The sequence below is a fragment of the Mesoplodon mirus genome, assembly GCF_964341445.2.
Source record: "Mesoplodon mirus genome assembly, chromosome: 3".
In the NCBI taxonomy this organism is placed as follows: Eukaryota; Metazoa; Chordata; class Mammalia; order Artiodactyla; family Ziphiidae; genus Mesoplodon; species Mesoplodon mirus.
In genome coordinates, this window is record NC_138978.1 from 5,677,559 (window position 1) to 5,703,191 (window position 25,633).

The following is a 25,633-nucleotide window of genomic DNA, read 5'->3' on the forward strand; positions in this document are numbered from 1 at the left end:
GTTGAGACACCACTAATGCCATCCACGTTTTCTGATGTAGAATTTCCACTAAATAGTTGGTGCCCTCTACTGGCCGTGTCAGAGCTAACACCCGCCATCAAATGATCAATTCCAACTAGTCTGTGATGAGAAACAGGAGAGGTGGTCAGAATGAAACTGGGCAGGGCAGGAAACACACCCGAGATGGAGGCGCATTTCCAACGAGAAGTGGGCTCCGGTGACCCCAGCATCTTCCTGCAGAGCTACGCCAGGGGAGTTTCTCTTTGTTTTCCTGAGTTTGGGATGCCTTGGTGAAGACGAGGTCCTTAACTCCGATCTGGGGGGCTGGTGAACCGTGTTTTTCTTTTCTTTACTTGGGTTAATATTTCGGCCTGACGTCTGTGACATTGGCCGACTGAGCTGCTGCGTTTAGATGGCTCTGGCTCTCCATGTAGTTTTGTCGCTTGTCTGTGCATCGGGAGCTATGCAGTTACAGACCCAAACTTGAAAGCAAGCTCTTTAACGTCTGATTTCCTCTTTCCTGTTTAATTGTACCCAAAGCCCAAGTGTCCAGGAGCAGTTTGATTCCTCAGAGGTTTCACTTTAGTTTTTTCCCCCCTCAAACTGTCTACTTGCTAACTTTGAGAGTATTTTAACTTTGAGACTTACTAGGGGTTAACTGGCTACTTGTGTGCACTTTTACTTAAATTAACAAAATAATTCGTTTACATGACCATGGAAGGGAACGTGGACAGAGCCACACATGCACAGCGATAAAAACTTTTAAAGGAACATTCTTTAGGTTATATACGGTGTTCTCTAGCTAGAATGCTGCCAGGGCAGCTCATGCACATTTACCGTATTCCTCCGCAGAGCGTTTGCTCTCCACCACGCAGTGATGGGGTTTTCCCCATAACGCTAAGCAATGAGGTGCCCATATCAATACTCTGAAATAGCAAGTCTTGTTAGGAAATGCATATCAGAATATGTGGCATGGCCAGGACGTAATGAAATGAATCCTCCAGGCCTTACCAAAGTCAATCTCTTTTCCTTATTATTTACTCATACCTTTGACTTAGCCTTAGGGGATTTGCAGCCAAATAGAGGAGTTGATTTTCTTCCTTTGGTGAAAATATCAAGGCTTACCTGGGCCCTTTGCCATATATTCTCACGTGTGCTCACACTCTTCTCCCCTCTTCCTCTTCCTCCTGCAAAACAAAAAACCCAGGAGGATTCAATCCAGCACTGCTGAGCCTGGGATTAACACTTTCCTAGCAGGTTTTATCTTCGAGGAAATCGCCTCCACATGGCTCTTCTTTAAGCCACGTCAAACAAATGTTCACAAGTTAAATTCTCCTTGGTTCTTCTGGTCTTTTCCTCAAACTTTGAAAATATGTATACGTAATGCCACCTTGGTCGTTGTGAGCAAAACTACATAAAGTCCCATGTTCATTTTCTTCTTCTTCTTTTTTTTTTTTTTTTTTTTGGCCAAAGCCTACCGTGTTTACATTGGGTGAACTGAGTGAATTGAGAGGGTAAGATATTTAAGCAAAACATAAACGCCCGAAAGGCTGCTTCCCACAGAAGACTGAACGAAGGAATCGTTTCACTCATGTTTTTAGAGTTCTCCTTTTGCAAACGAGTAGAAAAGCATTTCATGATGATTTTGCCTTTCTTTGGTCCATATTTTAACCAGTAATATCCTCATGAAGCTAATAAGCTTTTTTTTTGTGAAGAGAGCATCAGATTATGGATCTGAATTTCTGTTCATTATTTGAGATTAAACAATGACCCCTACTGGCTCTTTTCTTTACTTGCCCTTTGATATTACAGATGCTAGAAAAATGTGCAGGCAAATTGGAAGAACCTTTGTCTACTGACTGTGTAAGGTCACTATTCACTTTCCGTTTCCATATATTCAATGAAGGAACCTGAAGAAATCCTGAAAAATCTATCCTGGAAGTTTGAACTCATTTTCCCTAGAATGAGTGTCACCCTGTTGCCATTCTGGGTTATTGAATATTATTTTAAGAGAAACTGTCATCTGTATTGTCCCCTAGAAGCATTAAAATAGGAAACCTCATATGACAGCCTCTCAGAAAAGGTAGGTAGGAAGTGGCTTCAGGAATCAATAAGAAGTGTCCCATTTCTTTCAGGATTTTGCTCAGTCATGGACCCCAACATTTTTAGACTGAAAAATAAATTGGTGAATTTCCTACCTGCTCATTTCACATATCCCACCACCACTCTCCTTTTCTTTTTTTCCAAAAAAAAAAACCGAAAACAAACAAGGAACACTTTGTAGTCTTTTTTGTTGAAATAAAGCTATTTTTAAGATTTCTGTTGTGACCCTCACATGCTAATAGCTCTTTGGTGTTGTTTTACCGTCCAAAGCCCCCTGGTGGACCATAGGCTGTACAAAAGGGTGAGTTTAGCTGCCTGCTAGCCAGTTTCTCTTTATCTTCCATTTTCAATATTTTGCTTTTTGCTTGCTTGCATGGGGCTGCAGTCTAGGTATGCCCGTAAAGTTTCACATCCATTTCGAATGAAATAAGATAAAAACTAACCCTAATTACTAACACTGCTACTTTATACAACAGGAAAACAGTCACATACAACCATAGACATACAAATGCATGAGCAAGTGAAAGGGAGGGCCTTCTGAAGCCACCGCAGGGCATGCGTAGCACTTGGTGGGAGAAGCCTTCAGTGTAAAAAAACAGTGGCTGGTGGGACAAGTTTAAGTCTAAACAAGCCTCTGCACTAGAACAAAGCCTTAAGCAAGTGGTTGTTTGCGATGAAAATAATCTGCCACATGAAATTCAACTACTGCCGTGTCAGAATTTCTAAAGGAAAAAGGCTCACTAGGCAATACTGATGTTTTTCTTTTAACTCATCTATTTCTTGTTTAGAGTTATGTAGTTTCATTCTCTAACTCTCCCTTTCCCTGGTGCTGTGAGGTAAGTCAGTAAGTACCCAGAGCTGCCCTTTCTGAACCAACTCAGGACATTCATTATCCAATAGGGAACAAACCTGACTTCCAGCATTTAATGACAGCACTGAGGAAAGACAGGGTGGTGTGAAGTGTGCGAAATCTGTATATTCTATATAGCAGTCAAGAGTGGATGTTCCGAGAGAATTTGTGTTTTAAAGAAATGACAGTGAGTAGGTGTCCAACGGACACTCTGAGTGTTCGTGAGATTTTAGAATGTGATGCTGATTTGTAAGTACGTGGACGTGACTGTAACATCTTAAGTTACAATAAACGGTTTACTGGCAGAAAACTGGTTTTTAAAAACCATGAATTGAATTCACCAAAATCACACTTGAATTTAGATTAACTTGACCACTTTTGTCTTAAGAGAAGATGCATTTAAAATCTAACGTGACAAAAAAATAAGGTAAAATATAACATGGCAGTTAGCTCTATCAACTCAGCTACATTCAACACTCTCCCTTCTTACCCTACACTAATACTGTATTTAGTCATTTGCAAGATTTCGGAGAAAAGGTCATGCTTCAGAAAAAATCTCAGACTTCTAATGTCTCTGGAGAGATCATTTCCCGTATCACTACATTTATGTTGATGGTAGTATTTATTCACTATATTTTAAGCCAAGTGTCCAAAAACATTTCCTTAAAAGGCCAGATAATAAGTGTCTGTTGCAATATAGTAGTTCCCCCTTATCCATGGGGGATACGTTCCAAGACCCCCAGTGGATACCCGAAACCGTGGATATACCGAATGCTATGTATATGTGTACATACACACTATGTTTCTCCTATACTAACAGGCAGGTAGTGTATACAGTGTGGATGCACTGGGCAAAGGGATGATCCACGTCGCAGGCAGGACAGAGTGGAGCAGTGTGAGATTTCATCATGCTACTCAGAACAGCACACAATTTAAAGCTCATGAATTATTTATTTCTGGAATTTTTCATTTACTGTTTTCAGACCGCAGTTGACCAATGGGTAGCTGAAACCTTGAAAGCAAAACCGTGGATAAGGGGGAACCACTGTACTTAGTTCTCCCACTGAAACATGAAAACAGCCACAGACAATCCAAAAATGAATGGTTGTGACTGTGTTCTAATAAAACTGTATTTATACACAGACCTGCATTGGGCTGGATTTGGTCCATGGGCTGTAGTTTGCCAACCTAGGGTGATAGGAGAATTGAGTTTTTATAAGTTCTTCCTAAATCAAAACCTTATCCCTGTAAAAGGTCTGAAGCCTCACCTATTGAAAATCATGGATAGTCACTGAAGGAGAAATTTGTTAAAAAAATAATAATAAAGCAGCTACTTGCCTTTGTAAATTTAACTAGTCAGACCCCTCTAGAATTAGGCAGTTGCTTACAATTAAAATATTTCAGGTCCCATGTAGTGGAGCTGGCTCAGTGATGTCTGTGTTTGAAATATAAGAGAAAAGGGGGGCACAAATGTCCATTTTTCTAGTCCGCCTCTCTCTGCATACATAGATAATGTCTCTTTCCATTAGAAAAAAACCTCCCAGAGAACAGATGCATGCCCTAGTATTCAATTTAACTATAAGTTGTAGTATCTTGCATGTTATATGCGATTTATATCGTCTGCTGCAAGGATCCAACATTTTAGTAAAAGTGGTTGCTTATGCACTTTTGAAGCCTGTTAGGTTCTGGTATGTTAATGATCATTTTTAAGAGTACATTTTCTAAAAGTGCTTTTCCATGCCAACCAGAGTCCCCACCTTAACTTCCTGAATGCTGGCTGCATTCTGCTGTGAGTTCCTAAAACTCCTCCTCATGCATGGAAAGGTGGAATTTCATAACATCCTCTCTGCCACTCAGCCTTAGGGGGTTTGAGAGAGAGGAACTCAGAAGCTTTCAGGTTTCTTCCAGTGTGGTCATTTTCCTCTAACGTATGAATTGAGGAATAGCTTAGCTGTGTCTTGTCTGATTCCCAGTAGGGTCTCTCGTCCTCTCTGTCCATCGGAGAAGTCACGATGGTCCTCCAAGGGTCCCCAAGTTGAAGTTACTCTTGAGAGGCAGGACATTCTCTGAGGAGGATTTATATTCCTGGAATTTGTGTCAAAGAAGCTAATATACTTACCAATGTATAAAGTATACCATATTTAAGACATTTAAGGTTTACATATCCAAAGATAATATTTGAAAAATGAAGAATTAAATTTTATGGTACAGTATGTGTAAAATACGATTTGACCCCAACTTTTAAGTTAATGAAGCAGCAGGATGTCTAAAAAGGGAGGTGACGTCAATTATCAGAATTAGGATCCAGCTGGCTAACTCCAGCAGCAGAGCAATCAGAAAATACCAATGTGTTGGGGGCTTCCCTGGTGGCGCAGTGGTTGAGAGTCTGCCTGCCGATGCAGGGGACGTGGGTTCGTGCCCCGGTCCAGGAAGATCCCACATGCCGCGGAGCGGCTGGGCCCGTGAGCCATGGCCGCTGAGCCTGCACGTCCGGAGCCTGTGCTCCACAACAGGAGAGGCCACAGCAGTGAGAGGCCCGCGTACCAGAAGAAAAAAAAAAAAAAAACAATGTGTCTTCAAATTTTCAGTCTCGGGGAAAGCTAAGAAAAACACCAAATGGTCCTCACCGAGGCCAGCTCATTTTCACTCAGTCGTTCCTCCAGACTTCGCCCTTAATTTACCCAGTAACTTAAAATGAAGTCATCCAGTTCCTAATACCGTCAAAGGGATTTGTTTTGTCTCGGACACAATAACTTGTCAAGAGAAAACATTATACACAGAGAGATGTTTGAATCAACAGTTTTAATTATTTTTCTTAGTTCACTTAGGTGTTATACTACTTCAGCAAATGACTGAAGGATTTCTAAGGTTGAAGAACTATTTAAGTGCTCTGGCTGAGAATACTATATTCCAGTTGGATTTTGAATATCTTGAACAGGGTGTTATTCAGTGTTACAGCAGAAAACCAAGATGCCTCAGATGTGAAGGAAATAGTAAAGAGCTGAATTATATAACAGGTTTGTCCTCCAGGTATTGAGACTAGAAAGGACAATGCCTTAGACAAATTTCTTCTTTCCCTAGTGAGATCAGTTTTCTGTGAGAGGGCTCTATAACCTAAAACAGTCCCCGCAGGTATTGTAAACCGTAAGACTCCTGGTATGGAAATAACCGATTTCTTGTTAATTGCTGGCCTAGTTACCCATGTTCAATAAAGGTGGGTGAAGCCATCCAACTGGAATAAAAAGAGCCCTGATTGGAGGAAGAAGAGATAACACTTTCTGGTCACCAATTTTTAAGCAACAGGTTTTCTCTCTATTTGACAACGGGGTTTCCAAACACTTAACCGGGCCAGAGGCTGCTAGTTATCTTGGTAAGTAGCATGGACAGCACTGATTCCTGAGAGCAGCCCTGCAGAATATCTCCAGTGGGTCACTAGCAAGTCCTGCGGGTCACCCTTAGACTTTTTGTGTGGTTCTCTACACGTGGGTCCAAGGGGCACTTCTCTAACAATGCCTGCAAGTGAACTGTTGGAGAAAAGTAAGAGTGCTCTGTCAACAACTTGGATGTCACACTCCCCTAGTTAAATTTGGCGTGAGGTGTGGTTTCCCAGTGGCCCAGTCTGCTCGGTGAGGAGTAAGCGGTGAAGGTGGGGTGCGGCATCTAACTTAAATCTCCCAAGTAATTCTCTCTTACTTGCCTCTTTTAGGAAATGAATCTTTGGGGAACACAGTGGCGTGTGTTACATTGCAGACAACATGCTCTGTGTCATTCTTATTGGGCCTCTCTGTCTTTTTTGTTTTGCAATCCAAATGAGATTTCTGGAAAATGGCAAGACCTCTCTTTTCCTAAACGCCCCCCCCCCCCCAACGAGCTATTGCAGCTCTCAGAGCAACAGGTAACTAAGCAGAAAGCCGCATCTGGCTGCCCTGTACATTTCTGACGTCCAGCATTGCGAGAATATACCTGCCAAAATCCACTGACTCATGACACATTTCTCTGGCTGAGCATCACTGACTAGATGTTAACGAAGCCGCTTTGCCTAATGCTTTACCCATGGAGCCATTGTTCGCTACGAGTCTCTGAAGCAGGGCTACTTCATTTATCCATAAACGATCATGGGACGTCTGATGGAAAGGAACCCCGTGGGCTTCTGCTGGCTTTCAGCGCTGTTGCTTACCACATCACTTCAGTACATTACAACGCGACATGGTTTGGGTTTGGGTTTGGGTTGAGACTGCGACAATATCCCAAAGATTACTTTCAGCCTATAGAGTGTTGGGGGAGATCCTGGGATTGTCTTTAATTTTAATAGTTGGATGGTCACAGGTCAAAGTCTTGCTATTCTAATTATCGTAATTCAAGCCAGTAACACGAGTACCATTTTGCAAGTTACTGATGCACAGTTCAGGAACGTGGTCTGGCAGCTCTCCTTATAGTAGCAATTGCCTTGTGCCTACAGAAGCTACAGTTTCTGTCTTTTATTAATTGTCTTCACAGTCTCAAGGAAGACTGCTCTGCCTGTCTTCCATGTGAGGAAATTCAGAAGTAAGTGTAATTATCATGGGATTTGTTTTTAGATAACCTGGACATTATTAGACTCAGTTCTTTCCTAGCCCTGAATGAGGCTAACACAATTCTTTAAGAAAATCCAAAACTCAGTAACCCTTAGCTGAGTTTGTGTAACGTAATGTAACAGAAGTTTACTGGACCTCTGTACTCTCAGTTCTATAGATACAGTGACTACAGGTACAGAATTTTCAAGTATCATTCCAATTTCAAAAATTCTGCTCTACCTTTACCAAGTTTTCACACTGAAAATATGTTTACAATACAGGTAATATCAATGAAACTAGCTCAATCGATTTTTGGTTTTGGTCTATAAAATTTATTTTTTCCCCTCCACTGAACTTTTCAATTGTTCTTTTATGTCACGTGAATACAACATTTGTAAGAAACAGTAGTAGTAACAGATGGATAGAAAAACATCTTAGAAACTTTTTTAAAGAATGACAAGCAGAAATAATTATTAGGAAGGAAACACATAACTCACTGTAGTACATTTTGGAAATACAAATAAGCAAGGAAAATCACTGAGAGATAATAACTGTTAAACTTTTTGTATCTTTCTTGTGGTAGAGGCATTTTCAGTTAACCTATACCTTTTAGTCATTATTCATGTCTTGAATGGCTGAGACAAGGCGGCCACAAATTTCTGTGACTATTTGAAACACTCTGATTTGAAACATCTGTCTCTTAGAACTTACTAACAAAAATTCTAGTATCAGATGTTGTTCTCATTCACCTCAGTGAATATAATTAACTGTTTTCTGTTCCTTTGGAGGCAGCATAACAGTCAAACATATTTTACCCAATTGACATTTGATTTAAAGCAAAACAAAACAAAAAATTAGCACTGCTATCTTATCCTAATAATCTACCCTCAAGTAACAGAAACCTCCATTTGTGATTTCAGTAGTGCAGACTGTAAAAGTCTCAAGTTCATCTAAACTTGCAGAGGTAAGTTAACACCAACATGATCTGCAAATTGGAGAATGAGGCTCAAAGTCTTCGGTTGCCTTGATTCTTAGACCCATTCTTTTCATGTTTCAGATCTACTTCAGTCGTAAAATTCATAAGTACGTTTTATGTGGAGGTTTTTTTTTTTTTCCTCCAAAACATTGTAATAGAATCAACATAGGGTCTTATAAAGAATGACATCTTAGAACTGAAAAAATGTAATTGTCATCATCAGTTTCAACAATGTACTCATCTCATGCCATGGAAATTTTCCAAATGCATGTTTTTTTGTACAGATTTTAGGAAAACCAATAAAATAAGAATTGGGTTTAAAAATGTTTTTTCTTGTTGTTGCCCTGAGATATTGTTTGAGGCATCAGAGTGGAGGAGCGAAGTCAGACAAACCTGGCTTCAAATCCCCACTCTGTCATTTATGAACTATATAATTTGAGGTAGGTTGCTCAATTCCTATAAATCTCAGGTTCTACGTTTATGAACTGGAGATGATTCTGATACTGTGAAGACTAAATAACGCAACACATACTAAGGAACCCATGTAGCTCTTGGAACGTCAGTGTTCTCTTCCTTTTTTCCTAATTTCTCCTTTAACAATTTCCCGTAAAAAAAAAATTCCTGTGCCATTTAATTCATTTTAATATTATGTATTTATAATGCTAGTAGACTGTGAAAACTGCACAATGAAGCTAAAAACTAAATTCTCCAGTGGAGTTCAGGAGCTAGGAAAGCCTAGAAAATTGGAATGTCTGAAAATTGGAATGTCTCGTTTTTCCTGAATAGACAATCGCGGTCATTCTGTGTGTGGACGTGCATCTCTCCTTACCTTAATGCTATGTGAGGCTAGCACTAGCTTTATAGCGGAGTATTTACGTGCTAACTTTAAAACCTTGTGAAAACGTAGTTGACATTTTAATTAGCTCGGAAAGAAACTGCCAAAAAACTGCAGAAACAAATGTGACCATTTTAACTAAAAAAAAAAAAAAAAGTTTATGTTATACCCACCGTGACCAGCTGATTACAGATTCTTTGGTATGACACTGTATAAAACATTTCTGGTTCATAATTCACGCTCCTTTTTATTTCATCCCAATGATGAACTTAAGATTTTTAAAGCCTTCCTGTTCACGCTAGCAAAATTGTGAATGGAGATCTTTGTGTTTATGCTCTCAGGTTTTGAGTTCAGAATTCTTCAAATTCTAGAAATCTCATCAGTGATGGAGTCTCTGTTGCACATTTGTGAATGAGTCCTGTACTAGTGCAGAAATAAAATGTCGTATTTGAAGTAGCATGCACATTTTGCCGTAATTCAGCAAGGAGGTCTGCACAAGTACAGATACATTGCATGCCCAGAAGTAAAGGTGGCATCAGTGCATGCCTTGCATTTTTCCAGCCAAAGGGCTGTTAGTATAGATATTGCATGTTTAAAAATTGAACACAGAATATAGCATGTTTCAATTTTTAAAAAGCCATTTATCAAGTATGCATGTCCAAAATTAGGGACCTATAATGATGCACATATCTGTACTGCAATATGATCCAAATCACCTGAAAATTTAATAATCCATAGTATACTTAATTATAAAGTTTAAAGAATACCTGGATCCAGTTACGAATATAACAATGTATTCTAAATATACCTATTAAGAAAGAAGGCTTTAATAGTTTTGAAGATACACTGTTTGATCAAGCTGAGCTTGGTGTATTTAGTAAATAATCAGACAAATAAGTATATTTTCAAGCATTATAATTCTTTTTAGTATTGATAAAGTGATAAAGCTTTTTTTCTGAAAGAGAGCATCTTCTCTTTGAAGAGGTTGTATCAACTTGGCAGAATTCTCAGAAACGATTCTGCTTGGAGGTGGTAAATATAATTTTCTTAAATTGCTATTATAGTACATATGCCATTCCATTGAATGCCAACCTAGGTAATAGAGCAGTAACTTATTACTGGTTTTTCAAAATGTTTTCTTTCCACATGAGTGTTCTCTAGAAAGGAAACTAGCATTCACTTTAAAATAAAATTTAAATTTACTGGTATAACTTAAGATAACAAAGAGGCCCTACTCTTAGAGAAACAGAAAACCATATTTGGGAGTTATTGACCTCAGTATAGGCCCATATTAGGAAAACAAATCAGATTTTTTTCTTGTCTTGCTGTTGAGGTAGAGTATACGTGTCCTGAGAAACTGCCACTTCTATTTGGCTAAAATCATCCTCTCACACCCATTTTTAGCAAACGTTATTATATGGTATGCAGTGCTACAAACCATCTGTAACTTACAGGGCATACACTGACTTCAGAAGTGAGACCCTGAAGTCACATTTGCATTTGATCATTCTCATAGTCAGGCAAGCTTTTAGTTATTTGTCCATAAAGAGAAATATATTCTTACAGCTTGGAATCTCTTCCCAGGTACCCCATCTGCATCAAGTGGCCATATTGAAAAGCCAAGGCAAATTTTTATATTAAAACATATCGACTGAAACTGGTCATTAACAAATAATTTGCCAGTGTGAACTTTCCATGACTCTATTGATAGCAATTTAAATTTGTTTACTACAACATGTTTGATAAACAAAACAAAGTACCTTACTGGTATTGCACCCTGTTGCTGTCCATCTGGGGGCACGGGGGGGAGTGACCTGAACATCTTTTAAAGCTACAATGTGGAATGGGAGGAAAGTAAGCAATTCTGAAAATCAAAAAGACCACAGATCACATGAGCGAAATCAGAGTTGTGCAGATGAGCGGTCAGGTTCAAGACAGCTCACGATCTTGGGTCTGTGAGCAAAGCAACAACTTACTCCCTAGGTATATCCAAAGCTAAATAAATGTGTGTGCAGTTTCCCTAACTTGCATCCTATGGAATTACAGGGCCTTAACAGGGGTCCACCAGGCTAAAAAGAAAGTTATTTGAGCAATGAACTTTTTTCTACAATGAGCATGTTATTGTTACACTTCATTTAATGCAGTCAACTTCGGTTTTGCTTTGTGTTTAGAGGTCTTGATATAGAGCAAAGTTTCAGGAAGGGTCCAGTCTTCCTCTTGGAATATTTTCCCCAGCAATTTCACAGGAGTTTCCTTTGCCATCAATCCTCAGAAGGGTTTTTGTCTTGGCTTTTCACTTCCGGGGGAATGGCCCTGCCCTTTCCTTTATGTGGTGACGGTTTCTCTCTATAGTTATCACCTGGTCTTTTGTTTTGTTTCTCTTCCAGAGTGAAAGAATTGAAAAAGGCCAAGGAACTTGAAGACATACAGCAGCATCCCTTAGCAATGTGACACTGCTTTTCAGACTGTTTTCATTTCTGTTTTTAGGAGAGACATGCGACAACACACACACACACACGCATGCACACACACACAACATAATCCCTCTGCAGTTTTGGGGAGATGAGCTGCAGGATTTTAACAGGAATGTTTTGGTCATTGCATTTGCACTTTCATGGACAACTTTTAATTTGATCAGCAAGACATCTTGGAATTCAATCTTCTGTTGGATCATGGGCAAACAAGACACCACGAGGAATCGAAAGAGGCTTTCCTCCTCTTAGGAAGAAGCCGTCTTCCTTCTCACATAGGGCTGTATTCAAACATCGTGTGGAACTGTACAAATATTTATACCAAAAATATAGATAAGAAAAGGTGGGGATGCACTAGCAACAGAGAGAATGCTGTTCCTGCACCTGTCAGTTATTTCCAAGAAGCTGAATCTTTGGGATTGATTCTCAGTGGAGGGCTTAGATCATACAAATCTTTATTGGGTCCGTGTGTTCTCATTTCCTTCACTGTGTTTAGTTGATTTTAATTTGTCTGTTTGTGTTTCAATCTTTACAGCACACTTAATGCAACTTTTAAAATCTGCAGGTTATTAATGTCTTGTGGAAATTTGCAGAGGGGCGGGTGCGTGGTAAACGGGTAATGCGTGGGAAATGATGAGGAACAGCGTACAGAGTTTAAATTTATTTTCTGTCCCCACCACCTCCCAAGAACCTGCGAGGATAGTCATCATCTTGTCCCTTTTCTCATGTTCAGCACTTTAATTTTTTTTGCCTTACTTTCATGTGCAATGAAAATTACTTAGAGAATTGGTAAAGCATGTAGCTTTTTTTAGTAGCCTTGGAAACTGTAGTCATTCTTAGGAATCATAAACCTTGCCTGGACATTTGCCACCTAAAAGACCAGTGTGGTGCTGCGTTCTGGCCAGTAAATTCCATATTTTTGGCTATATCTCATCCAACCTGAGCAGTTTCTGTGTATATATAGAAGGTAGAAATGGAAAGTGAGAAAATATTTGAAAGGGATTATATTAATTGCTAAATATTTTATTCACAAAGGTCAATAACATGGCAAGATAAAATTATTTGTATAGTTTTGTCTGAATGAGCGAGAAAAAATGTGGATGTATTGTTTGTATATATTGTATATATTAAAACAAAGAGATATGTGCATGAAATCAAGAAAAAAGAAATGAACAAAAGCAAAGCATTAGTGGCTATGGTCTGTAAAATGAAACAAAAAAAACTTTATTTCACTATAAGAGTACTTTATTTTAAATGTTCTTTAGAAGAACATTTTGCTAAAGCATGACTAAACTGCAAAAAAAAAAAAAAGAGCTACTGTATTAAGACTTAGGAAAAAAGGCAGAGTAACATTACTTAAAAAAAAAAGGGTATGTTTACATTTAATTTTGGCTACCAGGAGTTTATTTTATTTTATTTAAAATTTTTTTTTGCCAATGGTGCCAAGTAATGTGAATGCTGATATCGCTTAAAAAAATTAAGTTACTTTTGCTAAACAGATAATCATGAGATGAATCAGTGTATAGCTTAACACCATCCACTCACTCCAACAAAGAACACTTAGAACGGTCAAAACCTGACAAAAGAAATAGGATGAAAAGTAGAAAAATGACTCATGTTTTCATATCTCCTGCTGGAAATCAGAAAATGTAATAAAAATTGCACAAAAATAACTACAAATTAAAAGAATGCAAACTGGTCTCGTAGGGATGTCATGGTATATGATTACTATTTCCACATAATGAGGAACCAAAGAAATCTGATGCTTTTAACAACTCAACTACTAATGTTAAATCGAGAGAATAAAGTTTGCATTTGCTGATGCCAGTTTAAAATTCCCAGGTTAAGTTTCAGGATCAGTTGGTGTAAAGCTGAGAGACTAGTTTTTTTCCCCTTGGTTCTGGCTGCCAACTGTAAGTAAAAACTCAAGGCTTGTTGTGAAGCCTAAAAATATTCACAAATCAGCTTTTAAACTGGTGTCTTGGAAGGAAGGTAGATACAAAAAGATTGTGGTAACAACTGGGGTCAGTGCTCTTGGTGCCTTTTCTATAATTGTACTTGTTTTTTAATTACTTCCTTTCACTGCCAACCTCGAATTACTGTACAGTATATGTCTTACTGCTTGTGATCAGCTTTGATGACAGCCCCACATCTAGCAGCCACCTGTACATTTGTAAACTGACCTGACTCAGTTTTGTTTTTAAATGTGTGGGTTATGTTGCAGCTGTTGCAGTCCCCCAAAAACCTATTATTTTACACAATTTGACCTATAGGAGGACACTGAGTAATTTACAAACACACAGCTGCATTCATCAACGGGAAGAGGACGTGAAAGCCAGCTCTTTCAGAATATCCTTTATTAATACTGAATTTGGGTATGTTTATTCCATCTTGGTACAAATAACCGATCTTTTGACAAGAGTAATGACCTCAGTGGATTTGCTTTAACGCTCATTTTTTTTTAATGTTTCACATGCTACATTATTAGCTGAGTAAGTTAGAAAATCTGAAAGATAAAGACTGACATAGAATTAGGAGCGTTCTTATGGAGGGCATAGAAGTAGGTTCGAAACCTACCCATGTAACCTACCAGTACAACTGTGAATCCCAGGTGAGGTACAAATGCACTTCCACTGAAACGAAGCATTTCTGACCGCTTTTTCTTGGTTGTGAATCTTAATTTTTGAATATAAGATGATAGGTAAACGCAGCTTTCTTGGATAATCTGAATTCCCAAGTGCCAGGAGTAGGATTTCATTATAAAATTAATAGCTAATCTTATTCTATCTCCTGAAGATTTAATTGCTATTCTTGTTACCCATTTGAAATCAGCTGTACTGTGTGAACGAAATCGAGACAATATCTAGAACCCCTCTCTGGCTGCACGGTCGCTTATGGCAGTTCCACACAGTAGTTGGCGCCCAATGGGGGGTCCCTGAGACTTGCATGTAAAACTAGTCTAGATGTCTTCTTTTTTGTAAGTTTTATTTTTGTAACTGTGCATGTAAAGCATCACTGAATCAATGGATCTGTTGAAGAACTCAGCTGCTGGAAACCATGCAAAATGTTTTGAATTGCCCTTAAAATATGGAAAATGTTTTCTGAATGCTTTATATTCTTTCTGCTGTAAATTAAAAATGAAGAAAATTTCCCCATACTATGTGTGTTTTGCTTTAAACTCAACTGATACTGAAATCCAAGGTGATCAGCACGTTTCACACCATATAAAATCATTTCAAATATTTCCTTCTATCCCGATAAAGTGTCTTGACCACGAACGTTACATAGTTTCAGATCTGTACAGGAAAGAAAAAATTTCTCACTGGAGCCACTGTTCCTAAAACAATTACTTGTCAACTATCTTCTCAGGCATCACTCAACCTATCAGTCATTTGACTAAGGGCAGTTATTGGAGAGAGAAAAACACCAATCTAAATTCACCTTTTCAGTTAAAACCCTTTGCAGTTTTTTAAAAGGCACTTTTCAGCTGACTACTAATACCAGCCTTCCTTTCCAAGAGCTCTGTCATCAGTCTCATTCCCTTTCACTGCAGAGCCTCATCTTGTCTCCCTGGTGGTCCCTCTTCCATCTAATCCATCCCACTGCTGCTGCCAGAGAAGTTTTGCGTGATCGATCTCCCAGATCCGTGAGGCCTTGATGGTTTCTACAACCCACTGCACTGAAATGACATTTGCCTTTCTTGTTTATCTTCAATCTTTATTCGGCCTTATTTTCACCTATGCCCCAACCTGCACACCCTGGTTGGTCTGTTCAAACTATGTCCATGTCCACTGTTTCTTTGTTCATGATGTTTGTTCCTCCCGTGCCTGGAAAGTTCTCTTTTTAGCTACTTAACCCAACTCAAATCTCACCTCCTCTGTGACACTCTCTTGTTTATTCTAATATACACTAATATTTTCAAATTATGCCATTTAGAGTTGGAAAAGACAGTTTGGTGTTTATTTTCATTTCTCATCTGATCTGCCAGTTGACTCACTGGTGTTCTGTGGGGTTTTGTTTGTTTAATGTAGGAGTTGCCTATGTTGACAGGAATACTTTCAGTAACAACTTAAAGACCTTGCACAGTAACTCACTGCATTCAGATTTTTGCCTCAGCCTCAACCCGAAATCAAAAGTTGAGGACCTACTCTGTGCTTGGGGGTCCGGAAATACAGAACGTATAAAGTACAGTCCCTCATGTCAAGGCTCCCATAGATTATAATAAGATCTGTGCAGTGAAAAATATGCGTGTCACAAATGAACACACGAAAAGAGGGAACCTAATCCAATCAACGCCTGTGACAAATACCCTGAATGAACTTCCGCTCTCATTTTCACAAGTTTCTTGGGAAAATGTGGCGGTCTCCAGGACCACCGGCTTAATGCGGCACGTTCAGCAGAAGCCCATGGGCTGTCTCCACTACTGTCAGGGCCCGAGAAATGACCCACGGGCCCAGAATAACGTAAAGCGCCCCCACCTTCATTTATCTGCACAGTCCCTTTTCAGAGCCTAATGCACCACGTGCCTCAGCGTCCGTACCGGCGGCGGCAAGGACATGGAGCTGCATCCCAGAGACCTGCCTCAGCGCTCTGCGGTGGCCCCGCCCCGAGACGCCCCGCCCCTTCCGGCGCGCCCCCTCGCGGCCGCGCGCGCCCCGCCCACCCGTCGGCCCATCCCGGTGACGTCACCGCCCCCGCGCCGCCCCGCCCAGGTCTCAGGTCTCAGGTCTCCTGTCGCGCTGCCCCGGTCCGCCGATCCTCGCCCCCTGCCGCCGCCGCCAAAATGTGAGTGACACGGCGCGACGCGGAGCGGCCTCGGGCCCGGAGGGCGGCGGCCCGCTGCTGGGACACCCCGCCCGGCCCGGTTCCCGTCCGCCGCCTCTCGGACGCTGGCGCAGGCCGCGCGGGCCTTCGCGGGGCGCTCCAGAGGCCTGGGGGCGGGCGGCGGCTCCGGGGGTGCGGACTGCAGATGGGCCAGGTCGGTCCCGCGGCGCCGCCGGCCGCCCGGGAGGGCCCCGCGGCCGGCGGGCGGACGCGGAAGGGGCGAGGGCGGGGCGGCCGGGGTTTTCCGGAGGTAGGGAGAGCCGCCCCCGCCCCTCCGCTTCCCCTTTTTCCCCTCCCCCCCCACCTCAAGTTCCCTGAGGGGAGCTGTGACCCCTTCCCTCGTCCTGCAGAGCCTGCTCGCTGCCTGGTGCCCGGTGCCTGGGGTGGGCTCCGGAAGTTGCAAGGGAAAAGACCTGGGCCCTGTGTGAAGGCACCTGCGGTCAGAGTGGAGTCTGGCGCAGAGCTGTGCGCCTCCGCTCTCTTTTTAAGCAGAAGCATTCTTGTACTTGAAAACGTGGAGTTTCCCGTGGTAACATCCCGAGAACGCTGAGTGTCAAGATTCACCAGGACCCTGTGTCCCCCTCCAACCTGCTCATTCCTCACCTACAGAGGAGGAAGGAATGGGTGCTTTCGCAGGGTTCCTTCCGGGAACTAGGGACACCCCTCTGGAGTGTTCCTGCTTGAGGCTGCTGTTTCAGTAGTTCGCCGTGGTTAAAACCTAGATCCGTAGAATTATACAGAACCTGGTCTAAACACAGGCTCCACTGCAGCCAGCGGTGTGGACTTTCTAAGCCTTACTTTACTCATCTTTGAAATGAGGTTAACACTAGTGTCCCTCTCAAAGAGTTTTGAGGATTAAATGAGAAAATGCTTGGAGAAAATGCACCAGTACATGGCCCTTCGCTATTATCGATCAGACAGTAAACTCTCTGAGGGCAGGGGTGGGATCTGCTGCACCCCTGGTCTTTGACGCATGGTAGGTATAAGATAACTGTCGGTTGAATCAGTGAATCAGTGGCCGTTGTATGCAAGACATGGGGAAGAGACCTCTAAGACACAGGAGTCTGTGATCTATTAGAGAAGGCAAGGCTATATATTTCTATATCTGAAAAACCAAAGCATTGCCAACCAAGTCATGGAAGCAATTAGGACTTCAAAGCCAGAGTGGTCAAAAAAGATCTGTCCGGGGGAAAAATAAAGAATTCGATGAGGATTTTAAAAGAAGTACCTCTTAAGAGAGGGAGCATTGCTTCATCTTACCTTTCCCACTGACGCCCCCTCAACCCCACATCCTGGTGTTTCTGACTCTGTTTCTCTAACTGAATCTATTTCTCCATACTGGAAAAAGGGCATTTTATAATTGTTCATAACTATGAAGACCATTCTTGCCACAGTGAAAAGCTCAGAAGAGTACTGAGTGCCTTTAAGTAGGTGTAGGTCTTAAAACAAGTAATAAAAAATGGGAAAGCAGAGTTTACCTGTCTTAGGATCAGGTCCTTCATTGATACAGGGGAGATCCTGTTAAACCTTCACTTCAGACCTTGGTCCCTTTGAACACGTGGGTGAATCTTTAAAGTTATAGAGGAATTAGAAAAGGTGTCATTTGAACCTCTGTGCATTGATGCAGGAAGGATTTTCTTTTTCTGCTTTAGTTCTGAAATTCCTAACACCGAGGCTCCTCCAGTACATCTTCATACTTAAGAAGTGTGTTCAGAATCCTAATTTACTCACGCTTGTGTCTTTACATGTTTCAGGACTACAAGCGCGCCTGCAGGGTCAAGCGCTGCCTCTGGCAGTAGTAGAAGACTTCAGCAGACACAAAATCAAGTGGATGAGGTATTGCCCAGAAGTGCTGAAAACATGAATCATAAGCCAACATGGGAACACTCTGGGAATAGCTCTGTTTAGAAAAAGGATCGTAAAAGTGTGAATGTAAAGTAAATTTTGACTGTCATAAATGTAACAAAATTTTGTCCCCTACTGTGTTGCAAGCCCTTACCTAAGCTTCTGAGAAGTCATGTCCTACTGGTTTCAAGCTTGTTTTCCTGTGACCGAATCACATACCTAAAGTACAGGCTCTCCTCTCTGAGAACATTCCTTCAAGAATCACTTTATAATGTATATTTTGCCACAATAAGTAAAAAATTAGAGAAGAAAAAAGAACCACTTTATAAAATAAGGTAATAGAATTTTAAGGATTAGGCCTCTAGATTGCGCAAGCCAGGACCAATCCTCCTGACCAGATTTTTCATCAAAATTCTTTTTCCAGTAGCTTGACAGTACTAGTTACCCAGCCCAGCAAGTCACTGTAGATTGTTGCCTATTGACATGCAGAAGGCAGGTGCTGGGAAACTTCTCTGGCCTAACAGATCTGTATCTGTGGAATTCTTGAGTTCCGAGACCCTCAGAGCATCTTTTGTTCTGCCCTATGTATGCAGACCTACAATGGAAAATTGTTTGAGAAATTCAAGCTAGTATTAATATCTCCATAGTCCTAAAAGCCATCACTGCTGAACAATGACATCTTGGTCTTTCTGCATTTAGCTGCCTTAAAAAGCAGAGTTAAAACTAATATTAGATTCTGTTGTTAAATCATATGGTAGTATTTTGGTCTGAAGGTTTTGTTTATGACCTTAATTCTGAAATTTTTACATTTTCATGCTGAGAAACCCATTCTAATTCCATCCTACATGAAACTTCTGTTAACTTACGAAATCAAATTGGGTCCTTCTTCTTTACTAAAGAGAGTTGTTTTGTTTTGTTTTAGATTGAGGTAAAATTTACATAACATACAATTAACCATTTTAAAGAGTACAATTCAGGGGTATGTGGTATATTCACAATGTTATGCAACCATTCCCTCTGTCTAGTTTCAATTTTTTTCTTTATCCCTGAAGAACACCCTGTATGCATTTAGTAATCACTCCCCATTCCCCCTTCCTCTGAATGGTAGCCTCTAATTGGCTTTCTGTTGCTATGGCTTTGCCTATTCTGGATATATCATATAAAAGGGATACAATGGCCTATTGTGTCTGGCTTCTTTCACTTAGCATCACATGTTCTACAAAGTTGTAGCGTTTATCGGTACATCATTTTTATGGCTGAGTAGTATTCCATTGCACATGGATACCTCAGTTTGTTTATCCATTCATCTGCTGGTGGATTTTTGGGTTGTTTCCACCTTTTGGCTGTTATGAATAGTGTTGCTATAAACGTTTGCGTATAAGTTTCTATGTGTACACCTGTTTTCATTTCTCTTGGTTATGGGTCTAGGAGTAGAATTGCTGGATCATATAGTAATACTATGTCTAACTTTTTTTTTTTTTTTTTGCGGTACGCGGGCCTCTCACTGTTGTGGCCTCTCCCGTTGCGGAGCACAGGCTCCGGACGCTCAGGCTCAGCGGCCATGGCTCACGGGCCCAGCCGCTCCGTGGCACGTGGGATCTTCCCGGACCGGGGCACAAACCCGTGTCCCCTGCATCGGCAGGCGGACTCTCAACCACTGCGCCACCAGGGAAGCCCTACTATGTTTAACTTTTTGAGGAACTGCCAAACTTTTCCACAGTGATGTACTATTTTACACTCCCACTAGCCATGTCCAGGAGTTCCTGTTCTTCCACTTCATCACCAACACTTGTTATTTTGCATTTTTTTGGTTATAGCCATCCTAATGAGTATGAGTTAGTAACTCATCATGGTTTTGATTTGCATTTCCTAATGACCAATGATGTTGAATATATTTCCATGTGCTTGCTGGCCAATTGTATATATTCTTTGTAGAAATGTCTATTCAAGTCCACTGCCAATTCTTTAATTGTGTAGTCTGTTTCTGGTGTCGGTTGATAAGAATTCTTTATATATTCTGGATTTAATAATCTTTGTCAGATACATGATTTGCAAATATTTTCTTAACATCTTGTGGATTGTCTTTTCACATCCATGACAACAATGTCTTTTGATGCACAAAAGATTTTAATTTTTATGAAGTCCAGTTTGTCTATTTTTTCTCTTGTTGCTCTTGCTTTTGGTGTCAAATCCATGGCCAAATTCAGAGTTGTAAGGATTTACTCTTACGTTTTCTTCTAAGAGGTTTATAGTTTCAGCTGTATTCTCAGATCATTGATCCATTTTGAGTTAATTTTTGCATTTGGGGTAAGGTAAGGGTCCAGCTTCATCAAGTGGCTGTCCAGTTGTCCCAGCACCAAGTTTTGAAATTGGAAAGTGTGACTCCTCCAATTTTGTTTTTCTTTTTCAGTACTGTTTTGGGTACTCAGGGCTCCTTGGAATTCCATATGAATTTGAGGATTAGTTTTTCCCTTTGTGCAAAAAAAAAAAAAAAAAAGCCATTGGAATTTTGATAGAGATTGTGTTGAATCTATACATATGTACATCACTTGGGGGAGTACTGCTCTCTTAAAAATATTAAGTCTTTCAATCTATGAACATGGGATGTTTTCCCATTTCATTAGGTCTGATTCCTTTCAGTAGTGTTTCACAGTTTTCAGTGTGCAAGTCTTTGGCCTCCTTGGTTTAATTTATCCCTAGGTATTTTATTCTTTTGGGTGTTATTGTATGGAATTGTTTTCTTTATCTCCTTTTCATTGCTAGTGTATGGAAGCACGCTCATTTATGGCTATTGATCTTGTACCCTAAAACTTTCCTGAGTTTGTTTACTAACTTTAGTAGGGTTTTTTGTAGATACTTTGGTATTTTCTGTACATGGAAACATCTGCAAATAGAGATCACTTTACTTCTTCTCTAACTTGGATGCCTTTTATTTCTTTTTCTTACCTGATTTCTCTGGCCAGAACTTCTAGTACAATGTCGAACAACAGTAGTGAAGGTGGGCCTCCTTGTCTTTCACCATTGAGCATGGATGTTAGTTGTGGGTTTTTCCATAGATGCCCTTTACTATGTTAAGGAAGTTCCCTTCTATTCCTAGTTTGCTGCGTGTTTTTAACTTGAAAGGGTGAGACCTTTTTTCTTTTTCTTTAATGGAAGTTTGGCTCAAAGTAGTAAAGTGCTGACCTGAAAAAAAAAATGCCAGTAAACTTCACTGAGGAGTTTTGTTCTTCATTCCTGTACGTGTAACTGAGCGTGATCGTATTCGTCAGGTGGTGGACATCATGAGGGTCAACGTGGATAAGGTGTTGGAAAGAGATCAGAAGCTCTCTGAGTTGGATGACCGTGCAGACGCACTGCAGGCAGGAGCCTCCCAATTTGAAACGAGTGCTGCCAAGCTGAAGAGAAAATACTGGTGGAAGAATTGCAAGGTAGTTCGCTTTTAACTGGTCTTTACATTAAGTCACGCTCTGTAGTCTCAGGGTAGACAGAGGCTACAAACATTGGACTTTCACGAATCTTGAGTTTGCCTTCCCTCGCGTGGAAGTGTGGATTGACACTGAATCTAAAACACTGACTGCATATCCTCTTCCTGTCCCCACAACTGGGAATTCTCCATGTTCTGGGGCCGACCTTCAGAAGCATGTAGAACAGGAGCGTCCCAAATCAATCGTAGACCTAAGCCCCTTCCAGCCCTCCACCCCCGCAGAGCCCTGCACACAGGTTGACAGGAGAGGGCTGGACAGGTGGTCAGTTTCCACGTGGCTGTGAATGGCTCCAGTGTCAAAGGGAAGAGCCACTCAAAAGCTGCAGTGTGCTCCACAGAAGAGCAGGAAGCAGCCGCGCAAGGAGCGTGGCCCAAAGCAGAGGTTAATCAGCTGCGCAAGCAATGTGCTGCGATCAGATCCCTTCCTGGGTTGGAAGTGACACTTTCTGACACGTGGGACAGGCTTATTAGTAGCCCTTCTTTAGGTGGAAAACAGGTATACACAAAGGCCTATCTAGGGACCACAAATCATTTGAACGTGTTATAAAAAGATAAGTAACTTCCAGGCCCTAATTGAGAACATTAAGTTTAGGCTTTAAAAATTATGAATATTTCAGATGGTGGTGCACCTTAATTTCTCCTTCTGTGACTAGAATGATATTATATTGATACTCTTCAGTAAGCACGTTGATCTCTAGTTTTGAACGTGAAATGGACGTGTGTGTCGTTACAGATGTGGGCAATAGGGATCAGCGTTGTTGTCATCATCATCGTCATCATCATTGGTGAGTTCTCCTGCTCCAAACTCACTGCAGAATCTTCTCTGCTCACAGCTGACTGCATATACAAGAACTCCAGTTAAAAGTTCCCTCGGAGATGTTAGTTTGCCCCAAAGGTTTTTGTTTTCATGATTAAGTGTTTTAAGTACTTGGGTGGTGAGTCTGAGATTTTCCGATATAAACAGTAATCCTTTGAAGTTAGAGAAAATTTATTCATTTCCACTGAATGAGTGGAAGAAAGTTTTCTCTCTGAACATATTTTTATCAGAGGTTTCCTTTTATGAGAAACAGTGCAGTCTAGCGATTAAAAGCATGGACTACCTGTGATCCACCCTAGCTCCACCATCCAGTGTGTGGCCTTGGGCAAGTAATTTAGTATCTCTGAACCTCAGCTTCCTCGTTTATAAAATGGGGATAATAACAGTACCTACCTCATGTTTCTTATGAGGACAAAGCTGTTAATATATAAAAGGTGCTTAGGATGGTGCCTGGCATATAGTAATAATAGTTATGTAAATAAATATATATACACACAACTATCATTATTATTATGATGATCATTACTACTGCTGCTACGTACAATATTGGAACAGCCCATTGCCATTCATAGCCCAGTACGTGAGAACTATTTAAAGAAATATATCTTGGATCCTTTTTTGGACCGCCTCCTCTAGCCCTCCAAAAAATATAGGAAAGCCACCAGTAGGAAATTGGACAGAAATTGAATTTCTGTTCACACTTAGACTGCAGTGTTTGATGTTTATTCTGTATTTGCACTGAACAACTAAACTGTTGTTTTTCCACTTTTTTGCATCTCCCCTGCTTATTAGTGTGGAGTGTTTCTTCCTGAAGAACCAGTGAAACTCCAGCCTGCTGTTCAAGAAACCTCTTGAAGAGTTTTGATTTAGAACCTGCTATATTATCAAGCTTACCTACTGTTATATCTAAAATGATTATTTTCTGTTAGTGACTGTAAAGTTTTTCTAGGAAATGTGCCTTTGTTTTGTAATATGCACTGCAAACTAGAGGTGTAGTCAGCCCAGCCCCCATTTTGCACAGTGCCTTTTCAAATTTACATATGGGCTGATGAAGAGGACTTCTTAAGTTGCAGAGTGTAATAACCTAGCAGTAATGTTGTCTGATTAACTGCCAGTGATTCCAGTTAAGGAAATTTGTTCCAAGTTAGCTGTCCTAGTCACATGACATTACCCTCATTTTAAACCTTTGGGTAGTCAGATTCCAATTTGTGCCTTCCAGAAAGAACACTACTACCTAACACAAATACAGGCTGTGCCTTATTTTGCTATTTTTCTGATTCCCTTTAAGAGAACTCTCTACTGTTTATAAACACTGCTGACTTTTTCGCTGTATTTAAAACAAGATGCTGGTAAAGAGTTTTTGCTCCTGCGGTAGATATGAAGATGTTTACTTTCTTGTTACTGTTATGTATCACGTGCTAAAAATATTGTTTTAATCAGAAATAATAACCTCGTTAAAACATTTTTATAGAACTGTGGCTGTGACCAAAGTTCCTGTTTTGCCAAAAAGTTAAATCCCAGTCAGATGTCGAGTCTGTTCCTGGTAGATGAGTTCAGAAAAGTGACCAGTGGGACTCAAGGTGCCCTTCAGAATTAAAATTGTAATATTGTGTGTGAACCTCTGACATCCTGGCAGGCCTTTCTTGCCCTTGAAAGGCTGTAGGTCTTGCGACTCTCCTTCTGATCCAGCATTTTTCCTGGGGGTTAGAGAGGGTTTGAGCTCAACTGACCATCTCATTCCTGTAGACAGAGTTTTACCCAGCCATGTGCAGGTTATCAGCTGTAGACTCCAATATGTTTCTAGTAATTACGTGAGCAACAGTGCTGTAGTCTTCAAGTGAGACCATCTGTGAACTGCTCATTTTCTGGTCCAGTCCCCACGGACGATAGTTTTTTGGAGTTTGTTTCCTATTTTGATCCATAGTCCACTTCCTAAATCTGCCTTCTAAATTATGCTCTCGATTAGGCATTGGTCAGGGGGGACGAGATTTTACAGAGGATAGCTAACCAGAGACTCTTTCTTTCTTTGATGTCACAGACTGTCTGCATAGGATGCTGCTTTGGGAATAGCTGTTGTCATCTGAGAGGCTTTTGTTGTGTACGTGAGACTTTGGACATCAGGGTGTGTGGCTTAAGGACAGGAATTCAGGTAGGAATGAAAACAGGCGAGGAGGCACTGAGGGGGAAAGGAGCCTTACCACCCTGTGGCTGTTAGCGGAATATTCTCAAATTCTTGTTCACACACACGTTTGTGACTTACAAAGGAACAGTTAAGGTGCACCAGGACCCAGGTTCCATTTCTGTAATATCTTGTTCCCCTGACATCAGTGAAATGGTGTGAAGTTGAAAATATGCCTTGCAGTGTGCCCACCTGGGAAGAAGGGAGCAGCCGTCAGTGTCGGGACGCTGGCCCACCCTCGGCCCAGGTCTCCGGCTGGGTCTGACTGAATCCTTGGTGCTCTCTCCTTGGCCTCGATGCTCAGTCCCATGTAACCCACTGGCTGCTGCGTTAACCCAGGAACGCTTCGCCCATATCTGTGCATTTAGCTGGGAAGTCGCCCACTATAATAAACTGAATAAAGTGTTTATAAACATAACTCTTGTGCTTGTGTTGCTTGTAGGGGAGCAGCTGGGCCTGGTCCAAGTCCTAAGGAAACGGCGTTCCTTGCCGCTCAACCTCCCTCTCCCTTACAGACCCCAAGTCCCCTTCCCCTTTTGCCCTCTCACTGTCCCCTCCCTGAGGACTCTGAGTTCTTGCATGCCGCTCCCCATGTGAAAAGTGCTTTTCAGTAGCGGAGATGAGTGGGGAACTGGCTTTCTTACGATTCCTAAAACGTTCAGAATTTGGCTTTTGAGTTCCTTAAATATATGGTCT

The 25,633-nt window shown here is 41.0% G+C and overlaps 2 protein-coding genes across 2 annotated transcripts in view; both read left to right on the forward strand.

Annotated features, from left to right (window-relative positions):
* Window positions 1–14,945, forward strand: part of CAMTA1 (calmodulin binding transcription activator 1) — a 916,345-nt gene extending 901,400 nt beyond the window's left edge. Inside the window, 4 exon segments of the mRNA XM_082612607.1 lie at window positions 2,374–2,404; window positions 6,768–6,802; window positions 6,804–6,848; window positions 11,705–14,945. Of these exon segments, the coding sequence (XP_082468733.1) occupies window positions 2,374–2,404; window positions 6,768–6,802; window positions 6,804–6,848; window positions 11,705–11,768 (175 nt within the window). The 3' untranslated portion in view covers window positions 11,769–14,945.
* A 1,356-nt stretch (window positions 14,946–16,301) lies between these two features.
* Window positions 16,302–25,356, forward strand: VAMP3 (vesicle associated membrane protein 3; the record flags this gene model as incomplete). The annotated part of the gene is made up of 5 exons (XM_082612089.1): window positions 16,302–16,573; window positions 18,367–18,448; window positions 21,727–21,885; window positions 22,675–22,726; window positions 23,551–25,356. The coding sequence occupies 5 exons, from the start codon at window positions 16,302–16,304 to the stop codon at window positions 23,568–23,570; spliced, it is 585 nt and encodes a 194-aa protein (XP_082468215.1). The 3' UTR covers window positions 23,571–25,356.
* Window positions 25,357–25,633: the final 277 nt, after the last annotated feature.